The 22,638-nt window shown below is 39.2% G+C and overlaps 1 protein-coding gene across 3 annotated transcripts in view; it reads right to left on the reverse strand.

Annotated features, from left to right (window-relative positions):
* Positions 1-866: 866 nt before the first annotated feature.
* The window catches only part of acd (ACD shelterin complex subunit and telomerase recruitment factor), a 50,584-nt gene continuing 28,812 nt past the window's right edge, over positions 867-22,638 (reverse strand). For all 3 annotated transcript variants that reach the window (XM_051931647.1, XM_051931648.1, XM_028809417.2), the window contains 7 exons: positions 21,637-21,818; positions 17,578-17,656; positions 13,974-14,051; positions 9,892-10,026; positions 8,815-9,464; positions 6,951-7,027; positions 867-1,383 (listed from right to left, as the gene is read on the reverse strand). In XM_051931647.1, the coding sequence (XP_051787607.1) occupies positions 1,329-1,383; positions 6,951-7,027; positions 8,815-9,464; positions 9,892-10,026; positions 13,974-14,051; positions 17,578-17,656; positions 21,637-21,818 (1,256 nt within the window). In that variant the 3' untranslated portion in view covers positions 867-1,328. The remainder of the gene's footprint in view (positions 1,384-6,950; positions 7,028-8,814; positions 9,465-9,891; positions 10,027-13,973; positions 14,052-17,577; positions 17,657-21,636; positions 21,819-22,638) is intronic.

The following is a 22,638-nucleotide window of genomic DNA, read 5'->3' on the forward strand; positions in this document are numbered from 1 at the left end:
TTAAACAGTCAAATTAAATTCACTGTGGTTCAATAATATATAATACATTTAAAGACAATTCAAAAACTTCCAAGGGAGTGGATACTTTTTTTGAGCATAGTGCATAGGATCAAATTATTTTCAACTACTAAGTTAGTTTTAGATCGACCGAAACCATAGATACCAAAGGATTAAGGAGACATCCCGACCCACTCCTGTGACCAGCAGAACTCAAGTGACAGCCCACTGCGGCCGATGGGATTCATCCTCTTCTGTTTGCTCCTCTTTTCCCACATGCTAATGGCAACAAGAAAAAAATAGGAATGGTTAAGGTGCATAAACACTGAAAACAGCAAATGAATGTTTAACACCTTGAGGCCAACAGCGTGAAGATGGCACATGGAGACACTGGAGTGAAGTTTCACAAACAATTCACTGACATTTTAGGAAGAGCAAAGGACAAAATGTGCCTCCATTAACTAAAACAACAGAAGGCAGACAGTTCAACTGCCACCCCAGTCTCACTCTGTGACCATCAGCAAGTCACTTAATCAGGATATACTTGAAGTATTAAAAAAAATAAACATTCTGTAACAGTTACAACAAATTCTGTCCTTGTAAGACATTACAGTAGCTGAAAACTGGACAAATATGTAAAATGAAGCAAAGTCTAACAGATCTGGGGAAAATGAAAAAGAAAATATGGCCGCTAGTTCTAGTTGTACTCTGCAGACAGTCAGACGTGTTTGTTATCACCTAAGGAAGATGACAATCAAAGCACTGAATGATCTCGGAATTATTTGTTATGTAAATGAATTGTGTAAGGAGTCACTGACCGATTCACCAGTATGCCATCTAGTACAAATCAAGGTAAGAGAGTAAAACAGTGACATTCAAAATATTTAATAACAAAAAGCTTCTTCATGAGGTAGAAAATAATCACATTTATAACCATACTTCATTCATTCGGAGATGCTAAAATTGTATTGTGTAAAAGGACAAGGTTCAGGCCAACTCAAGCACTTATGTAAAAATAAAAAATATATATATACACACACACATTTTGAAGAGTGCAGTTTATATACAAGATTGGGTAAGTAAATTAATGCATAAAACACCATCTCACTGTGTAAGCAGCTCAGCCAATTATTCAAAACAAGGGTGCCCATGTTAAAGAACATCTCTGGCCTACCAAGGTGAGCTCCATTTTATGACCAATTTATTAAGCTATTATTGGTTTTCTGCATTTAATGATTCACATTTGAATAAAGTCCATCAATCCAAATGAAAGGCCATTCCTCTCAACAGCAGCAGCAGCAGCAGAGCTTCAGCTTCCTTACATCCTGCAGTTACTCCTGTTTGGCGATGTAATGTGTGGCCCAGTTCAGCAAAGCACCAGACAGTCTGTGAAAAAGAATACGAGAATGACATGAGCGACAGCAATGGCTGCACAAACGACTGGAAAGTCAACTGTGCATCCTCCATGTAATAAATAGAAGTAAAGCAGGTAAGACATTCAAAATTTAGACATATATATACAGTATATGTACACACACATATACATACGTACAGTGCCTTCAGAAAGTCTTCGCGCCCCTTCACCTTTTTCAAGTACTGTTGTGTTGCAGCCTTGTGCTAAAATCGTTTTAATTCATTTAAGCATCACTCAATACACCAGAATGACAAAACAAAAACAGAATTTTAGAAATTTTTGCAAATGTATTAAAATAAAAACTGAAATAGCACATTGACCCTAGTATTCAGACCCTTAAGTCAGTCCTTAGTTGAATCCCCTTAGTCAGTGGTTCCAGCCTGGTGTCTTCCTGGCTGACGTGACAAGCTGCGCACACCTGGATTGGAGGATTTTCAGCCATTCTCCTTTGCACAGCTTCTCGACCTCTGACAGGGTGGATGAGACCATCAATAGATGAATGGGTTCAAGTCTGGGCCAGTCAAGGACATTCTCAGAGCTGACCCTACGCCACCTCTGTGTTGTCTCTGCTTTGTGCTTAGGGTCATTGTCCTGTTGGAAGGTAAACGTCAGGCCAAGTCTGAAGTCCCAAGCACACTGCATAAGGTTTCATTAGGGATGTTTTTCTACTTTGCTCCATGCATCTTTCCCCCAATCCTGACTAGTCTCCCAGTCCCTGCTGCTGAAAAACAATTCCACAGCATGAGGCTGCCACCATCATGCTCAACACTGAGATTATATTGCACAAGTGGTTAGCGGTACCTACTTTCCTCCAGACATGATGCTAACCTTGGCTTCATGAGACCAGACAATCTGGTTTGTCATAGTTAGAGACTCCTTTAGATGCCTTTTTGTAAACTGCCAGCTGGCTTCCATGTGTCTTTTACTGAGGGGAGTCTTCTGTCTGGCCACTCTGTCATAAAGTCCAGATCAGTGGAGTGTTACAGTGGTGCCTATCCTTCTGGAATTCTCTGCCACTTCCACACAGGTTACCTGGAGCTCAGTCAGAGTGACCAGTCACCTCTCTTACTAAGGCCCTATTTCCATGATCGCTCAAGTTTGTGGTTGTTACAAATTTCTTCCATTTAACCTCCTTAGCATTACATTTGTTCTCAAAAAAAAATTTCAAAAGCATTGCATTTTTTGGCTTGAGAAATTACATTTTTATTAAATTTCATCTTTCTACTGTACAAGTACAAACTCAGAAGTGTAGAAAGTATAAATAATAATAATATGAACATCACACTGCACATGTGTGAGTGGCACGAGCATCACTTTCGGTTTGACTGACCGTTTCTAGTTCACGGCCTGAAGAAAGATTCACTTCGTCATCACTGCAGATGAGAGGCGTTTCTTACGCCATTATAAGGGTGATTCTACACCGTTGCCCAAGTAACGCTCAGGCCTGACACTTACACCAGACACGCCCATGCCACTGCCAGGGCAATGTTGCCACTTTTACAGCCCGAGTAATCCTTGTGTCCATACCATTACCTGAGTGACGCTCGATATGTTAGCACAGTTTTTACAGCCCAAGTGACGCTTGGATCTAACGTTAAGGAGGTTCAAGGATGAGTCCCATATTTTTCAAGTCAAAGGTATTTCTTTACAATTATTGTATATATTCATTTGCCACTCACAATTGTGTTCTAAAACATTCTTTAAAAAAATTAAAAAACACTTGTCTTTCCTTGCAGGTTATAATAGGAATAATGAATACACTGGTCCATAAGTGAATGAAAAAGCATTAAAACTTCCCAATTATGTCTGTCCACTTTGAGGGATTCGATGTGAGAAAAAGTGCTTTCTGCATTTATGAGGCATCCATGTGGTAACAAAAGCAAACTAGAAATAATAATTTTTTCACATATTCTTAGAACCTTTTTTCTTGAGATGAGAATCCATTTCCTTTTCACGTGTCTGCTCACAGCCGCCGTCCTGGTGGAGTTATGATAACCTGACGAGCCCCCAGCTCCAACCTAAATTCAGCTTATAATTCTATGTCTGCCTGTGCAATTCTGCTTTTTCAACAGTTCTGTTTGTCCATGGCCTATAATAACAGACAGACGTGCGCTCACATCATGATTATTTCTTCCTAAACATCACTTAACTTGTTGCCCATTACATTCTGTATTTTTACACAGCTCTCCATGTCAGAACAGACAAGGAATTTCTATAATTTATAAAAAATGCTTCAATTCAGAACACAATTTCATGTAGCAAATGAATATAAACTAGCCAACCCTTGGCGTAGCATACGCCGCATAATTATTTACTGATGGGTGAACACTTCCTCAAAGACACAGTTGTCCAAAGGGGGTGGGTTTGAGGATACGACTGTGAGTGAATGAAAGATGGAACTCTGGAGAGAGCCACATACAATTGTCCGTGACTGAAAACTGGTTTTGGCAGATACAGGCATATCTTTTTGAAAGTTTGGCCCTGTGCCTCATTAATTGTCATTGTGAAGGCCAATCTAACAGGAAATTGTCTGCGTGTAAAAGGCAAAATTTGAATCTGATGGAGTCTGGGATATCTCGGAAGTGAATGGTGATAGTAGCTGGAAGCATTTGGGACATCGCCACAATTTCTGCCTCGCCACCATAAACTCCGGAAGTATTCATGTAGTCAGCGTATTGTGGAGCAGACTGTATGACTATGCTTCCGTGACTAAGAACAACGCTCTGTCGTGCGTACCCCATGGTCTTAGAGTTGGTGGGCGGGGCTCTGTCTTGCATGCGTGCGTATCCCATGGTTGGGTGGATTATATATAGAAAAGCAGCTGGAACCGAAAAGAACAATGAAAAGTCAACGTGGCTCAGAGCTTGCTATGGACTTAGTGAATTATGTGTGTATATATATATATATATATATATATATATATATATATATATATATATATATATATATATATATACCCTGACTGTGAAGGAATAACTTTGACTTGAAACAATACTGTACTTCTCCTTTAAGAGTTATGATGGCCACTGTGCTCTTGGGAACCTTCAGTTCTGCTGGATGTTCTTTGTAGCCCTCTCCAGATCTGCACCTCGACACAATGCGGTCTCTAAGCGCTGCAGGCCATTCCTCTGACCTCATGGCTCATTTTTCTCCACTGACACACGTTGCTGGCTGTGGACCTTCTCTAGACAGGTGTGCGCTTTTACTGCACATTTCCAAGCAAATGAATTAACCACAACAGGTGTAGATACATCTCAACGATAAGCAACAGTGTCACAGCCAAGGGTCTGAATACTTGTGTCAATGAGATATTTCAATTTTTTATTTTTAATAAATCTGCAAAAATTTCTAAAATCCTGTGTTTGCTTTGTCAATCTGGGGTACTGAGTGTTGCTTAATAGAGAAAAATGCATTTAAATGATTTTAGCACAAGGCTGTAGCATAAGAAAATATGAAAAAAGAGAAAGAGTCTGAATATTTTCTGATGGCATTATATACACACCACAGTATCAGGGGTGTCCAGTGCTGCCCAGGTTCAGGGCAACAATTGGCACTATGCGGGGTGGGAGCACCAAGTAAATTTTGGAATGAAACACTGCCTTTGGTGTTCCCCTGTACAAATGGGCAATCTGTGCAAAAATCTGATACATTTTGTGGATGTGTATATCGGACAAACATGCACATTAGCACCCTTTTATATTAGATACTAGCCATCCCCCGTGTAGTAGTGAAACAGGACAAACTTTAAAAATCAATAAACAAAACAGGTATTGCTAGGTAAGTGGATGCAAGGTACGCACCAACATGTGGCCAGAGGTACAGCGATTCAAACGGAGGGTGGCATGTGGTTAAGTATTGCCCTGCCCGGCTCCCTACTTTGGAGGTCCAGCCTCCCCCTCCCCTTAGCCTGCAGCCTCTGTCTCGGATTAGCGAGAATATATCACTCCTGCAAGCAAACTATGATTCTTAGCGCAATGAGAGAAGTCGCAAAATCAACCAGAATGTTCAAGCAAATTATAGAAAAAACCCAGATCTAAATCCATTAAGTAGTTCTCTTGTGAAACGTGGACAGACAGACATTGGATTTATTTATTTATATATATATATATATATATACAGTGGAACCTCGAGATACGAGCACCTCTGTATACGAGAAATTCAAAATACGAGGAAAGTATGAGCGAAAAATTCAGCTCTAAATACGAGCATTGGTTCGCGTAACGAGCCACGAGCCAGGCTGTGGGTATAGCTCGCGGCTTAGCAAGGGGGCGTGGTAGCAGTTGCGAGCCGCGATCTGCGGTGTCTGCGTTTCTCACTTAAGTGCACAGGTGGGAAACTGCCCACATCCATGATTGTTCCTGTGGCTGATGGGCTGCAGCTGCCATGTCCTCCCCGCATATATAGAGAAGCGCGAGCAGGTTAAGGGGGAGAAAAAGTAAAAGAGAGAGAGAGAGAGAGAGAGAGAGAGAGAGAGAGAGAGAGAGAGAGAGAGAGAGAGAGAGAGAGAGAGAGAGAGAGCAGGCAGGCAGGCAAGTGCAGGCTCGCGCAGGCTCGTGTGTAGCTGAACAGGCGAGCCAAACAGCTGAAGCAGGACGGTGTAGAGAAGGTCAGCTGCATTAACAGTGTCTCGCCTGTTTTAGAGCCCGCATGGGAGAAATAGGTGAGACGCTAACAGAGAAGAAGCACCGGGGATTGTCATCTGTTTTTAAAGACTGCTTCTTGTTGACGTTTTAACCTCGTGTTAAAGGATTGTTATTCTTGTGTATTTTAAACCTCCACTTCACAACTGTTTTAAGGATTATTTATTTAAAGATTTATTGAATGCTCTACTGCACTTTGGACACCTGTTTTGATTCTTTTAATAATCAGTTATATTATTTACCAGTGTTATTTATTAAAGGTAGACTACAGTATATATAATTTATCAGTGTTATTTATTAGGAAAATTGATTTTTATGTTAATATATTTGGGGTGCAGAACGGATTAACTGGATTTCCATTATTTTCAATGGGGAAGTTTGTTCTAGATACGAGAAATTCGCTATACAAGCTCAGTTCTGGAACGAATTAAACTCGTATCTAGAGGTTCCACTGTATATATATATATATATATATACAGATATGATAAATATGGCCAACTCAGAAACACATGTTGTATTTAAATACATGTAATAGCTCTCATATTTTCAAGTAACTTCATAAAGTTTAGATCCTGACATGGCTGTGGTGCGTGCGTGGCCCTGTTTCCAGTCTCCCTGCTGTACGGCCAGGTCAGCACTCATTTCGGTGTCAGGTCTTCACTGGCTGCTGCCCAGTAATCACTCCTGGGATGTTTCTACTTTTTTTTCGGAGAGAATGTGGTGCAGAAATGAGGGCTATCCTGCATATCTAATCATCCCCTGCTCTGCAGACAACTAGTGAGAGGATCATCGGGCAGAATGTCCAAATATCTCTGTCCGACATGAAGAGTTTTTCAGACAGACACCATGTTTTATTAACACTGCAGACAACTTAACTGAATAAATAATTCAGTACTAACCTTAGTGAAGCCACTCTCTTCTGAAGGCTGACTGAAGGCTGGTAAACATACATGAATGGTGTTCCATCAGAATGCTTCTAAAAATAAAAATAAAAAAAAAATCAGAACAACAGAAAAACAGGCTCAGAATATCCATAAATAGTACTATGCAGTGTACACCCACACTTGGCATTACATTAGGGCCACTTCAATTAAATATGAAACAGAAATACCTGACTTATGCCAGCTAGCATGCCTTTTTTTTTGACACTCACGTCAATTTCCTGCTACGGCCCAAATAGTTCCTGTTAGTTTGGCTAAGCAGGTCTGGCGTGGCTCAGCAGGAGTGCGTTGGCTGTGGCTGCATTGAAGAGAGGGCACCCAGAAAATGTATGAACGAATGTACAATACCAGCCAATCTGCTTCTCTCACAGGACACATCTAAAAAAAACTACACAACCTTCTATACACAAAGGGTTGTGGGAATCAGGAACAAACTACCGAGTCATCCAGTAGATGACCTTTACGATAATCTCGGCGCAGTGAGCAGTAGTGCTGGCCTTCGTGAGTGCTGCATGCGCCACCTGTTCAAGCCACATACCTGACAGGATAAGAAATGTGGTGACCTGCGTTACACAGGCTGGCTGATCCTTCCATTGCTCACATGAGTCACACATGGGCTCCTATAATTCCTGACAACAACCTTCACAAATGCTCGTTGTGAAGCGCAGTGCATAAATGTGTCTTTTTGTCACATGGTGGGTTATGTTTAGCCAGGTTACATTTACAGAAGACCCTTAACCCCCCCCCCCACCTTCATGTCAACCATTTTCTGAGAAATGTATCAATCCAAACGCTGCTTATGCAGTGTTGCCAATCAATCACTACCTACAGTATTTTGATGCTGGATTTCACGTAACGTACACAGCAACATTCGGCCCACTGCCATGCATTTAAGCGTACTCTTCATTTTACTGTGTACACCACACATGACAATAAATCTGAAAGGCACAGCCTTCTATTTTTGAAAAAGCCAACAGTTATGCACTTGCACATCACCATTAACCTTGCAGTACAAATCAATAACTGGCAATAACCAATTTCTGAATAAAAACACACAAAAAAGAACCATAATTATAACAGAACAAACAGCATTTTTTTTCTATAGCTCATGGGTAGGCTGATTTTTAGAATGTAATAGAAAGATGCCAATGGCAGTCGCAGCTTTCAGTGAGTAAAAGCGACTGCTAGCTTTTCATTTTTTTGTTGGTACACATTTATTCAAACCCATTACATTCAAAGGCACGTTTAATAAGTAAACGTGTTTAAAGCGTGTGGGAGGAGTATTTTAAGGCTGAAACTATAAATAAAAAAATGTTTATTTATATGGTCTTTCTATATCACGGATTTTCACCTATCGCTGATGGTTCTGGAACATAACTTCCGCGATAGGCAGGGGATCACTGTATATACTTATACATACATACATATACATATACATACATATACATATACACATATATATATATATATACATACATACATACATATATATATATACACACACACACACGCACACTTTGTTCAACCTCAAAGGAAAACTGTTTTGGATGGGCTGGGTTTTTGCAGCAGACACTGTACAGCGCCCCTGTAGCGATTAGGCCCAATTGAATATAGGATCCATTCTTCTCAATTAATCGGGCATTGTCTTGCAGGATTCTGTCTCATTGTTGTATTTAGCGATATTCATTTTTGAAGAAAAAAAAAAAAAGCTTTCTCCCATTTGTTTATAACAGCAACGCTGGGTACTTCAGCTAGTAAAACATAACTTTGCCACAATGTCTAAACTTTAATGAAAATTTTGAAAATAAAAGCAGCAATTTACCGTAATAGGTGTTTGGAACGTCTCATTTATAGCAGACGCCCCAGTCATGTTTCTGGTTGTACAGACATGACTCTGATTAGATCTCATCCCAAGTCCTGATTCTTTGGATTTTTCTTTTGTTGGAGAATCAGAAGCCCGCATGGAGTCTCTGATGCAGACAGCCTTCCTCAATGTGTCGTCCTCTGAGCTGACAACAGCCTTTTTGCTTGCAGGATTCAGGGTTGAGCATTTTCTCTTTGCTGATAGAAACTTTCTCTGTACCTGTAAGTTCTCCCTGTTATCAACTTGCAGGTCACTAAGACAGGCTTCAGAAGAAACAGCCACGGGCTGTGGAATATTGGCAGACAGGGCAAAAGAAGATGTTTCTGCTCTGGAAGGGCCTGGTTTCTGATAACTGGTGAGAGAGCCTTCAGAAATCTGCCTGGAAACAAATGTCAGTACAGCTTGATTGTGGTGCTTCAAGCTACTTATCCTAAACAGCAGTGGTGTTCGATCCAGATTGTCAGAGTCTACTATTGGTGCCAACTGCTGATTTTGAGAAGTCTCCTTTTGTGTGTGAATGTTTGTTGATGTACTAGAACTGGTCGCATGCTCCACAATGGATGGCTGTCTGCTTTGGTCTTCAGGGGAATCGATGCGAGACACTGTGTCTAAAGCAGAAATTAAAAAACATAAGGAAGGAGTCCAGGGCATAGACAGCAGCGTTCAGTTTACATAGTGTCCTACCTGGACTTTTCCACAGGACTCATTTAAAGTATTTGCTTCTGGTATTGTGAAACGCACCTCTTCATGTCATAGCCAGGGTAAGAATTTCAGGAATTCTATATTCTGAGTTTATTTCATATTATACATTTGACCAAAAACATTGTACTCCTACGCCATGCTGCTGCTGCACTATTTCACACCTACTTAAAGCTTAGAATTAAAGACTAAACTGTGAATGATTTTAACAAATAGTACACAAGGCAAATGTCATGAGTTAGCCAAACACAGAAAATTATACTTGTTAAAACATATTCTAAGAATAATTTATATCATGTTTTAAAAACAGAGGAAGGAGGAAAGTTAAAAGAATACCATGTGATGAGTGGTCTGTTAAATCCAAGCCCGGATACTGGTTCCAGGGAAGCTGGGAAGCCCCCGTGTCGCAGCTCCCGACGGTTTTTTCAGAGATTAGGGTTGAAAAGCTGGTTGCTGTGGATTCAGACTCCACTGATGGAAACACACAAATGTCATAATCACAGATGTATAACAAACCATTTACATTTTAGAAAAGGAAGGGATCATACATACTGCCATATTAAGCACAAAACAATTTAATATTTTCTTCAAGAAGAGCTGTCCTGCTAATTTAGCTTATTGTTACCAGATGAGTTAGAACACTCTTTACTAAAAGTCAGCAAAACTATTAGTGTAACAGCCACTTGGTGCATTCACTCAAGACAGAGAGTTTCCATTCCCTAAAAGAATGGTCTATAAATGAGTTCATTACATCCTGCCTGAAGAAGGGGCCTGAGTTGCCTCGAAAGCGTGCATATTGTAATCTTTTTAGTTAGCCAATAAAAGGTGTCATTTTGCTTGACTTCTCACTACATTGGCTAACACCCTAGTACTGCAGCAATGAGTCAATAACACTTCATCTTTGAGCTGTGAATTATTACTACACAACTTGTGTATATGCATGATGGTCATTTATTTGAATTAAGACGCTTCCTCATGGACCAGTGAAAAGATATCCTCGTCATCTTTCACCTAATCACTAAGGATGACTACTGGCAGAATCTTTAAATGACACCTCAGATAATATGTTTTTTTTCTTTTGAACAGTATTGGCACAGCATAGCAACTTTTCTCTGGGATTCTGTCTTTTCTGTAATGTCAAACATAAAAATCTCATTTGAACGAATTGCAGTAACTCCAGCATACAGTTTGAAATAAATAGCTAATCTATCAGAAATGAAGCTCTTGGACTCGTACTGTATAAAATTCACAAACCTACAACTTTAACAGATAGATAAACATGTGAAAAAAAGAATCGCTCATTCCCTGTGATTCCTGGTTGTGTAATCAGACATCCTGAAGTCAACAAGATCCTGCAACAGCAGTTGTTAAGTGTAGCATGCTTTCTGACATAAAGTCGCGTAGTGTGATGTTGAGTCTTCTTTTAAATCCTTGACTAGCTTTTTACAACCTACTGAGAATTCTCATTTATCTTGTGCAGATATCGAGGCAGCTTTTCAATGTGACGGTATCTTTGATTCAGGATTCACTTAAGAACTCTAAAGAATTTGGTGAGTGCACTCTTGTGTCTGAACACAAAGCCTGGTCTTAAACCTCAGCTCTTTGTCCTTTCAAGTGAAGATTGATGTTGATGTGGTCTGTCCAATTGTTCATCTTGGGCACCGTAGTATTTTAGAGAACACATCATTCATTCTCCTTCACGCAGTGAATGTGATTTACAATTCTCTTCCACACTGAAGAGTTTCATAGCCAAGACTCTCCACTTGAACTAAGCTTTACTTCCTCTCCCCTTTGTATGGTTCCAGAACTTGTGATGATGATGGCATCTTAATGAACAGTTTGCAGAAAAATCTCTACGGCTCCCCCAGTCTCTCTCATTGAGTTCCTACACTACAATCATTTTGTATGGAAGGAAATTAATGTCCTTGTGCAAAATCCTCCTCAAAGACGTGTTGGAAATGCCTAAGGCAGAAGCATGTCTGTGTGCTGAACGTCTAGGAGACTACAAAATGGATGTCCTTACAGCTTGGATGTTTTCAGGCGTTCGTACAATCCAAGGACAGCCTGGAGATTTTCTGTTCAATGTTGTACCCATCTGTCTAAATTTAGCCACCCACTGAAGAATTGTTTTCCGATTTTGGACATCAGCATTAGGAGGAATGCTGAAGGAGGTTCATCACTACGCAACACGCCTTTGGATGTATTCGTTGTTTTTGAAGAACACTTCGACAGAGAAAGCACGGTGTGCACTGGACCATGGCATGTTGCCGATTGAAAACTACAAGGGATCGCCTATCAAAGGACCCCCCCCCCCCCCAAGCCACTCGACTGCTTCTATCTCTCGCAATGACCTTGAGAATTGTGGTAATTCATTTTGGCTCACCCTGTTTTACAATATTGTTCATATCATTTTAAATATAGGCCTCATGGAATTTCACCAATAGTCATAATGACAGGACCAACACCACAAAAACTATGCATTTCTACAAAGTGGATGTTCATTAAATTTTGGAAGCATGTCACGGTTAACTCGACTCCACAGCTTATGGAATTTCTAAAGTTTTATCATGAACAGGGGTTCAACTGAGGGAGTGATCCAAAAATCAGTAGTTCTGCCCAGCTTACATCCTGTATCAATGATTAAATTATTCAACAGGCCATTCAGTTTATTAACGGAGATTAAATTTATATTGCTGAAACCACACTAAACTAGGAAATAAGAAGAAACAGTGCTTATGGTTCCAACCCATCAAGGAATTACAACAATTATGGAGTCTAATCATACACAAAAAGAACAAATTATTGACTCATGACAGCAGCCACACTGATAGAGAGGCAGGGTAAATGATGATGAATGGGACAGCCAGTACGTAAATATTTGCGTTCTTATCTTAACCCATTACACAAAGAAAAGCCAAGCAAAATGACACCTTTTATTGGCTAACTAGAAAGATTACAATATGCAAGCTTTCGAGGCAACTCAGGCCCCTTCTTCAGGCAAGATGTAATCATTACATCTTGCCTGAAGAAGGGGCCTGAGTTGCCTCGAAAGCTTGCATATTGTAATCTTTCTAGTTAGCCAATAAAAGGTGTCATTTTGCTTGGCTTTTCTCTACATTCATAATGGCTAACACGGTACAGCACCCTAGTACTACCCATTACACAAATATATCCAGGCAACATCGGGTACTTAGGCTAGGGTTAAAACAAAAGCAGCTCTCTTCTGTACCTAATATAGTACCAGCTCAATACTACTATTGTTCAACAGAATTACCAATTACAATAGCAGAGCATTGACTCATAGGAAGATGATGGGGGATTAAAGAAAATGACTTCCTTTTCTTTTAATATTCTTACTGTGCAATCGCTGTGTTATGTAAAATGTAAAAAAAATCCCAAAGGAAGGACATTTTTTGCCTGAATAATTAAAGCTGAGTGTCTTATTTCTGTATTAATTAAATCACAGGAGCCTCTGATTCTCCTGTATCCAGTTCTCTCATTTTGACCCACTTTAGTTTGCCAGCTGTGCCAACAGACCAGTAGAAAGTGCAGCAGATATGGCTTTCTACTGTATCTTACATACACCAGGCACTTATCTTAGAATGTTGTACTCCTATATGTAACACAACTATACCAGAACCTCTCCACAGAGTGCATAGCTATCAGGTTTTCTTTTTGCACTTTACACCAAAGACTACACTTTAATTGAATTTAAAAAGTTTACTCTGTGTCATTGGTTAGTTATTACATCTGCCTACTGACAACACAATATGCAACAAGTTTTCCAAAAACCAGAGAAGATTGTGGATCTGAATGTGCAGCCCTGGTAAAGTCATGAACAAGCAAATTATTTACAGGGTGCACGTTTTATTTATTACCACCTGGTTAAAAGGTACAGGGTGCATAAAATAAGGACCACCTGTCATGTCAATAGTCCCCTCCCTACCACAGTCACACTGACCAATCAAATCAAATGCTTCTGCAGGAACACCAACTTCAAGTCTACCAATTTGGTTTGAAGAAGAATCAATGCATAGGGTAATAAGTGTTATGCTGGCTTACATAACTAGTCTATGAACAATGTATTAATTGTAAAATGTTTACTATATTGTTTTTTCCTGCAGTTGTACATGATGTTGTGCTGATGGTGGATTATACTAATTTAATATTAGCACTGTTACGGTTATAGCCAACAAATTCCTTGCAACTTTGTTACATGGCAATATTCAGTTTTCATCCATTTGTAATTATGCTACTAAAATCTAATCAAGGGAGCAGCAAAATAGTCTAAACAGTAACACAATAATGCAGACAAAAGAGCCAAACAGATAGCAACAGATTTCAAATAGAAAAAAAATTGCAGTATCAATTCAACAGAGAATACATTATCTTATAAAATCCAAAACATGTACACTTACCTGATACAGACATGTCAACGGCAGGCAGGACCTCCATTCCTGTATCCTCTCTAGGACTAACATAGTCTTCCCTCCATTCTAATGAGAAGATGAAAGAACATCAAAGTTGTTACATTTCCAGCCAAATCTTAACAGGTGCACTACACAAATACAAAAGGAAACATAAAATACAACATCATAACATTCACCAAAACTCACAAAATATAAAAAAGATAAAACAAAACACAAAGCAAATGAATGGGCCATCCAAATTAAAAAAACTCAATATCCAGAGTTTGTTACAATAACATAACTGAATATATCAGATTTACAGGAGATGTTTCTTGTAATGAAATTGTGTCATTTTAATATATACTCATAAGACCAAGAAATACTGACCATGTGCTGGGTAATACAATTTCAGGTCAACCAGGCAAATGTGGGTGTCCGATGGGAACAAACGTGGACAATTTCCTGTGTCACATTTGTGACAGGAAGCCAGTGATTATCGCAGCATCACTGGATGTAAAACAAGAAGCAACTGCTGCTGCTGGTAACATCAGGCACATATGTGGAGGGAGAGATAAAGAAACCACATACAGTAATCCCTCCTCCATCGCGGGGGTTGGGTTCCAGAGCCACCCGCGAAATAAGAAAATCCGCGAAGTAGAAACCATATGTTTATATGGTTATTTTTATATTGTCATGCTTGGGTCACAGATTTGCGCAGAAACACAGGAGGTTGTAGAGAGACAGGAACGTTATTCAAACACTGCAAACAAACATTTGTCTCTTTTTCAAAAGTTTAAACTGTGCTCCATGACAAGACAGAGATGACAGTTCTGTCTCACAATTAAAAGAATGCAAACATATCTTCCTCTTCAAAGGAGTGCGAGTCAGGAGCAGAGCATGTCAGAGAGAGAGAGACAAAAGCAAACAAATCAATAGGGCTGTTTGGCTTTTAAGTATGCGAAGCACCGCGGCACAAAGCTGTTGAAGGCGGCAGCTCACACCCCCTCCGTCAGGAGCAGAGAGAGAGAGAGAGACAGTGAGAGACAGATAAAAAACAAACAGTGAAAAATCAATACGTGCCCTTTGAGCTTTTAAGTATGCGAAGCACCGTGCAGCATGTTGCTTCAGGAAGCAGCTTGCACAGAAGGTAGCAACGTGAAGATAATCTTTCAGCATTTTTAGACGAGCGTACGTATCGTCTAGGTTTGCGAACAGCCCCCCTGCTCAATCCCCCTACGTCAGGATCAGAGAAACTCAGCGCAAGAGAGGGAGAAAAGTAAGTTGGGTAGCTTCTCAGCCATCTGCCAATAGCGTCCCTTGTATGAAATCAACTGGGCAAACCAACTGAGGAAGCATGTACCAGAAATTAAAAGATCCATTGTCCGCAGAAATCCGCGAACCAGCAAAAAATCCGCGATATATATTTAAATATGCTTACATATAAAATCCGCGATGGAGTGAAGCCGCGAAAGGCGAAGCGCGATATAGCGAGGGATTACTGTAATTTGAAATCAAATGACAATAACGGAACAAAAGTTATACATATACATTTAATTTTATTTAGATTGAAGTTTAGTAAGTTTAGGGCATATGTTTAAACATAGGCAGAGTGGTATTGCAGAACTAGCATTCCTAACTCATGGCACCAGGGTCTGCATGTTCTCCCCTTGCATGTCAGTTGATTGCATGCTACAAACATGTTTTAAATTTCTCTCCATGCACATTCCCAATATTACCAATAGAGGCAGGCAAGATCTTTAAATACTGCAAATGTGTCAGGAATACTTTTCAATTGACAAAAAATGTTTAGTCGTTCATGTGCCGTTTAGTAAATAAAATCCATCCTCTTTCCATCCCCAACCTCAGCCAAACCGTTTTAGAATATCTAAAATAATTAACTAGATTCACATTAAACAGATACTTTATTTATAGTTTTCTGTTAGTAGATTGCATGAAGCACACCCCTTTCTGTTTGGCTGTGTAGTTTGCTTTGCAAAGGACAGGCATATTGCCAACGATGTTTGCGTCTTGCCTTACACTCACAGTACTGCTGCAATACTCCACAGGTCCCAGTGACCTTAAATTGGGTGGATTAAATTTACCCCTTAGCACATGCAGGATTAAATGTATACTAACGACTTTTGTTCACTTCTTAACACTTCATTACACACATGCATATCCTTAATCTATCCCTCACTAGACGTCATAGAACATATGGAGCACGCACATACACCATGCTATGGACTACAACAGGCAATATTCTTTGCGTAATAATGCAATAGTTTTGAGAAATAACATAATTATTGTGAAATAATTTTATGAAATAACAGAATAAATTTTTTTGGCTTGCAGGAAATAAAGAATAATGTTAGAATAAAGAAAAAAAATGTTCTGTAAAGCTTGACCATATCATATTATCTAACCTATTAATATTATAACTCAAGGAGCCTGAGTTTGTGCAGATTGTGGTATTTTTATGCTTGTGTAACAGCTGTCCAAAGCATGGAATATCACATCAGTTTTATTAGATGAAACTCTACTGAAAGTACATTTTTTACCTTTATATGTACCATCATCCACGTCAGACAAATACAGCTATACTAGTATCACAGAATGGTAGTAAAGTTTTAATGGTGGCCCTGTGGCAAAGGATCTGCACTGCTTTCTAGAAGGTTGCTAGTTCAAATTCCGTTACTGCCAGAGGGGATCCTACTCCGTTGTGCTATTGAGCAAGGCCCTTAACCTGAAAATTGCTGATCCTGTGCTCTGACCTCCAAAGGGTCACACGAAAGGACTACTTCCCCTTGGGGATTAACAAACTATATCAAATCCAAAAAAAAAAGTACAGGCATTAAAAATAATTAACTGTGTGAATTGAACTATAAGACATTGATATAGGTTACTGATGTCTTCCTTAGCTCCTTTAACGCAATTACATTCATCTGAGAGTTAGCTGTAAGCTACAACCAAAAGTGAGTCAGGCCATTTTGGGATTTGTCAATCTGTGCAACCAGCAAGCAAGGCTGGTACTGTTAGATTTTATAGGACAACAATCTAAGTTTATAAAACATAAGATGCAATTTCCAGTGGAGCTCTAGGGTGAAAATGGCTACTTAAAGTAAGATGCATGTTATACGCATTTTCAGACCTCCAGTTCTAGATTGTGAAGACTGGAGTCTATCCCAGAAACACTAGACACAAGGCAGGAAAAAACTTTGAATTGGGAGACGCTCCATTACAGTGTCTACTCTTGTATGCACAAAAACTAATTAATCAAAAAACCATGTCTTTGAGAGTGTAGGAGGAATAATCGCAGGAATAACTCAAGTATACACTGGGAGAATATGTAAGATTCACACTGACAATAAACATCTGCAGCATTAATGCTTGAACTCCTGGCGTCTTAATTGTGGAAAATAAAAACAGCTGAAGCAAGCAACTCTTTACAGGAGCAAAACAATCCATCTTATTACAGGTAAATAGTAAGAAAACGTTTCCCTCAGGGAGTTTCCTTGCTCATGTTTAAAGTTCACACTTGAGAAACATTCTGGTTGCCACCTATATCTTGTTCTTTAACCAATACAATTATTAGACTTTTTTGAAATTTGCTTACCTGGAATATTATCAATGATTTTTTTCTGCTCCTCAGGGATAGTAAGTAGGGAAATTGGAATTGAGAAAGGCTTCACACCCTATTAAAAAGAAAACACATTTCAGGAAATTAATACAGTATATTGTGGTGCTGTGATTAGCTCTGCTGCTTAATTGTTAAAATGAATGGAGTTTGCAGATTCTCATCCCACATTCAAAAGGTGAGTATGCAAGATTGATTAGCAACTTTAAACCAGACTTAATGGCAGTGTAGGCGTGTGTGTCAGTTGGCTCCATAACTGGTTCCTGCTTTGTGCCCAGTGATGTCAAGTTCTTACCATCCAAGAGCCTGAACTTGATTAAGTATGTGAATAATATGTTCTGGCAAAAGATAAATACAAAAGTAAATATTCAGATATTATTTTAAAAGTAATTACACACATTTTTCTGCTGATCTTTTTTTAAAATAATTATTACTCAATTAGATTTTGATCAGTGTAACAGAGTAACTATACAGCCTTTTTATTTCTGATTTACAGTTTGTTAGACCAAGCCAAGAACGATAGATACATACAGTATTTTATGCCACATACTGATTAATAGTACAAATTATGATGCTCATCTCTTTTACACAAATTAATGGGCTTTTTTTTATTAAAGTCACAAATTATGCATTAGAATTTTCTTACACTGCAAAACACTGATTCTTCCAAGGTCTTTCACCTACATTTGTGGAAAAGCAGAATGAAAACCAGAATATATACATTATATCGATCCTGGGATAGATGGATTAAATTTCATTCTCCTCCAAAAATCCAAATCTCCAGATTTCTGCATCACCTATCCCTTGCACACCTCACAAGCATTATACTGTGAGTCTGGTCAATGATACATGCTGCCATTTCTGTTATCCAAATACCTTTAATACTTTATTCCACATGTTTTCGTTGCCTTTGACATTCTTTTTTCAATCCTGTCTATTGCTATCACCCGCTTGCCTCCTACCTTTCCCCTCCTAGACATACTAGATCTACTGTTCCTCTCATTTCCATTTAGCAAAAGCTTTGCTCCTTGGGCAAAACATTTTCCCAAGGTGGCAGGGGCATCCTGCTTAAAATCCCGATATTCTTTCTTCTAATTTCTGGAAATCCTCTTTCTATAACTGGATCTTTCTTCAACCTGTCCTGCACAATGTATTACTGGGTCACCCAGGTCCAATATCAGGAAGCAGCTGTGTGCTACATAGCTGGCTGTCATGGGGGATCTGCTAACGCTTTTGGACTTTACCCTCCCATGGTTATCCTGGCAGTACTTTGGCACATGCATTTCTTCCCCATTTCTTTACCTCTCCTCACATGACTGGGGTCCAGAGTAAGCATTCTCTTTTATAGGTTTCATTTGAAACGAGTTCTTACTGTTAAATGAAGATAACCCATTGCCCAGTGTAGTCATTTGTTTGTGCCCAACAGAGTCTGGCACATCATGTTATTGGGGCAAAATTCATTATGCCTGATACTTCTGGTTAAATTGTGAGTCAGTTCGTATTTACACAGTTCACCGGATACTTTGAGATAGAAACCAACTTTCAATTAACTTTCATCATTTAACAGGAGTAAAAACGTGAAATATCAAATGATCAATGCCGAGACTGAAACTGAGAAACATTAAATACCATGTTACTGAAAGTTCTGATCACCTCTGATTTCTGCATTGCCACTGCTAATCCAAAGAGTATGCCATGAACCTTGCACTTAATACTGTCCTAGTACATCTGGATAATAAAGACTGCTGTGCCACAGTATGGTTTATAAACTGGAGCTCATCCATTTACACTCTTATGGCATCAGCCCGGATTGCTAAGCTCCTAGATTTTGGACTTATGTCCATCCTCTGAAATTTGAATCCCTAACTGGTGAACTGCAGCATGTGTACACTAGCAACATAACTTCCTCCACAATAATACTTAGCACGAGCGCTCCATAGGGTAGTGTGCTGGGCCCATTCCTGCATTCCATGCTCAGCTACAAATGCGTGACCACACACAACACCATCATTAAATTTGTCGATGAGACTATCATGGGCCTAATCTCCAACAATAATTAGACAGCCTACAAAGGAGGTATTTGCCTTATGAAGCTGTGGACTTTTAATGCTAGCAAATTCAATAAATTGCTCACAGACTTCAGTATGCACACTACATCCACAATTAATGGAATGCTCCCTTAAGGAGGTAGCCCTTCAGGGAACACCTGGTAGTCATACATGGCCAGTTATGCATCACTTCAAATTCAAAATTTTGTAAATGCAGCCATTGCAAGCTGTGTAGTGCGAGTGTAGTTGCTGTCATGAAGCAGAATAGTTGTTAGCTTTCCTACACACTTCTCTATGACTGATTGCCACAAATGGCAAAGCATATCATCATAATGATGGCCAGTTATGCGGGCCTTTTGAGGCATGTAATCAATATTAACTATATTCCCTTGGCATCATACAAAAAAACCGCTCAAGATCTTGCTGGCACTGGCATAGATCTTAAATGTCTTTGGTGGTGGACAATTGCCATGCTCCCACAGTATAAATAATTGTTTGGCTCCTCTTTTAATAGTGAAACATTCAAGTTTCATCTCTGTTTATGAAATCCTTCCTAGATCATTCCCAGTCCAAATTCATTTTTTTAAGATTTACCTTCGAACACTGAAAGTGGTGAAATATCATTTCAGGAATCAACATTCTAGGCACCAATGTGCACAGACCACGCTCACGTTCAACTGCCTGTAACTAATCTCTATAACATCCCCTATCTCATGCACAGTTACTCTTTGACTGAAATCACTCAATGATTGTGGGTCATTTTCAAGAGATATTCTGGTACAAGATTCATGTGAGAATGAATCTTTGAAGAAACATTGTTTTCAACTGATGGCAAAATACTTGATTTCATGGTTTTTAGCATGTTGACTTGGTTCTAAAATAATGAACATACTGTATAAATCAAAAATGTTAAAACCCCCGTGATTCACAAACTGCATTTTAGTTCACCTGAACTAATCTCTGACCACTTACACAAATATCACTACACAACACCCTTTTCAATTTCAGGCTTGAAACATTAGTGGAAAACAGCATAATAATAAACTCAATAATTAAAGGATGAACAGAAGACAGGTGTGGAGAGCTGGCACTTTTACAGTTAGTACAAGCTATCAACATAGTACCAAGTACAAAATATATCCAATACACATAAGAACACAAAATTAGAACAGGCCAATATCGACTCTAACTGGCAAATTATAATGATGCTTATTATTAGGGGCGGCACAGTGATGCAGGGGTAGTGCTGCTGCCTTGATGTAAGGAGATAGGGGTTCGCATCCCAGATCCTCCCTGCAAAGAGTGCATGTTCTCCTCGTGTCTGTGTGGGTTTCCTCCCACAGTCCAAAGACATGCAGGCTAGGTGGATTGGCAATACTAAAAACTGGCCCTTGTGTGTGTGTGTGTGTGTTCTTCCTGTGATAGTCTGGCACCCTGTCCAGGGTGTGTTGGTGTCTTTCACCTTGTGCTAGCTGGGAAAGGATCCTGCATCCCCCACCACCCTGTTCAGGACTAAGTGGATTAGAAAATGACTGACTGACAAATGACAGTATATTTGTTGGACACAAGGTAAGGAATACGATCATGAAAAGTAACAACTGTTTTTCTTTTATTTATTTTTTAACATAGTACACAGACAGGTTATGAGATTTGTTAGGGTTGCACAGATAGCCACTAGTAAGAAATGACTTTACAATCCTTGGGTTTAAGATCCAGTATCTTAGCTACTGCACCACAAATGCCTGAACAGGATGTGGTAGAAAACTGAAGAAGCAATAAAAAATAGAGCTGGACATTGTGAGACTGGGTCAGTAAATAAATCCATGTCACTATAGATGCAACTGAGCCACTGTTACATCCAAACACCAAGAATGTTAACTAAAATTCATTACTAATTTTCCGTTTATTTCCATGACACATACTAAAGACAAACTAGCAAAAATGAGCAATGGTTTTTTTTCAAGGCAAAAAATTCTTTCCACAGAATTACCTTATTTTTCCTTCTTTCAGCCTTCCAGCCAGTTAGAGGAGCTGGAAACAGTAAATGGGTGTCCCAGGATGTAGATGGTCTGTCTGCAGGATCAGAAATGTCAAGGCATTCTGTTGCTAGATTGACCAGATTGGTAAACCCATCCTCTTTCATGTAACTTAACATCTGCGTCAAGGACATGCCTGTTTTAAGAGAAGGTACTAATGAAAATATATGCAAAAACATTCTCTTGTTGCACTGTTCATAAGGTTTGAAACATGATGCTTCTGAAAAGTGAATCAGTTTTTAAAACAACTTTAAATTACTGTATATTGGTTTTTGTATCTATACATTTTTTGAATATAGATAAGCTTGTTAAAAAACAGTTCCAAAGTTAACTGAGATTTAATGCATCTATAGATAAATGGAAATATTGAGAAATTTAATTTCTACATAGGTTTTATTATGTTGGTGATTTACTTTTTTGGGATATCAAACTTCTGTAATTTACAGCTGGAAAAGAATACAGAGCATTTCCAAAGTACATCTATGATTGACAAAATATTGTTTCCTTTTTTGAAATGTTACATTTGTATATACTAACCTCCTTGGAATGAACACTGAGTGTGACTTGGTTAACCAGGAGTAAGAATTAGGGTGATGTGTAAACTATCTGCTGCCATCTAGTGGATGAAATAATATCATGCTGCAAAAATCAAACATTTCTATGCGTTTTCCATCCATCCATTATCCAACCTGCTGAATCCGAACACAGGGTCACGGGGGTCTGCTAGAGCCAATCCCAGCCAACACAGGGCACAAGGCAGGAACCAATCCCGGGCAGGGTGCCAACCCACCGCAGTCTATGCGTTTTGCCACTCTAAAGTAACTCATCAGCATTCATGAGTGAGGCCAAGCTTCTAACTAACAACATAATGGGAAATGAACAGCCATAAAGGCAGTTTTAGAATGAAGTGAAACTGAACTTTTTCTCAAATTGAGCTATAGTGATGACGATGTAAA

The sequence above is a fragment of the Erpetoichthys calabaricus genome, chromosome 9, assembly GCF_900747795.2.
Source record: "Erpetoichthys calabaricus chromosome 9, fErpCal1.3, whole genome shotgun sequence".
In the NCBI taxonomy this organism is placed as follows: domain Eukaryota; kingdom Metazoa; phylum Chordata; class Cladistia; order Polypteriformes; family Polypteridae; genus Erpetoichthys; species Erpetoichthys calabaricus.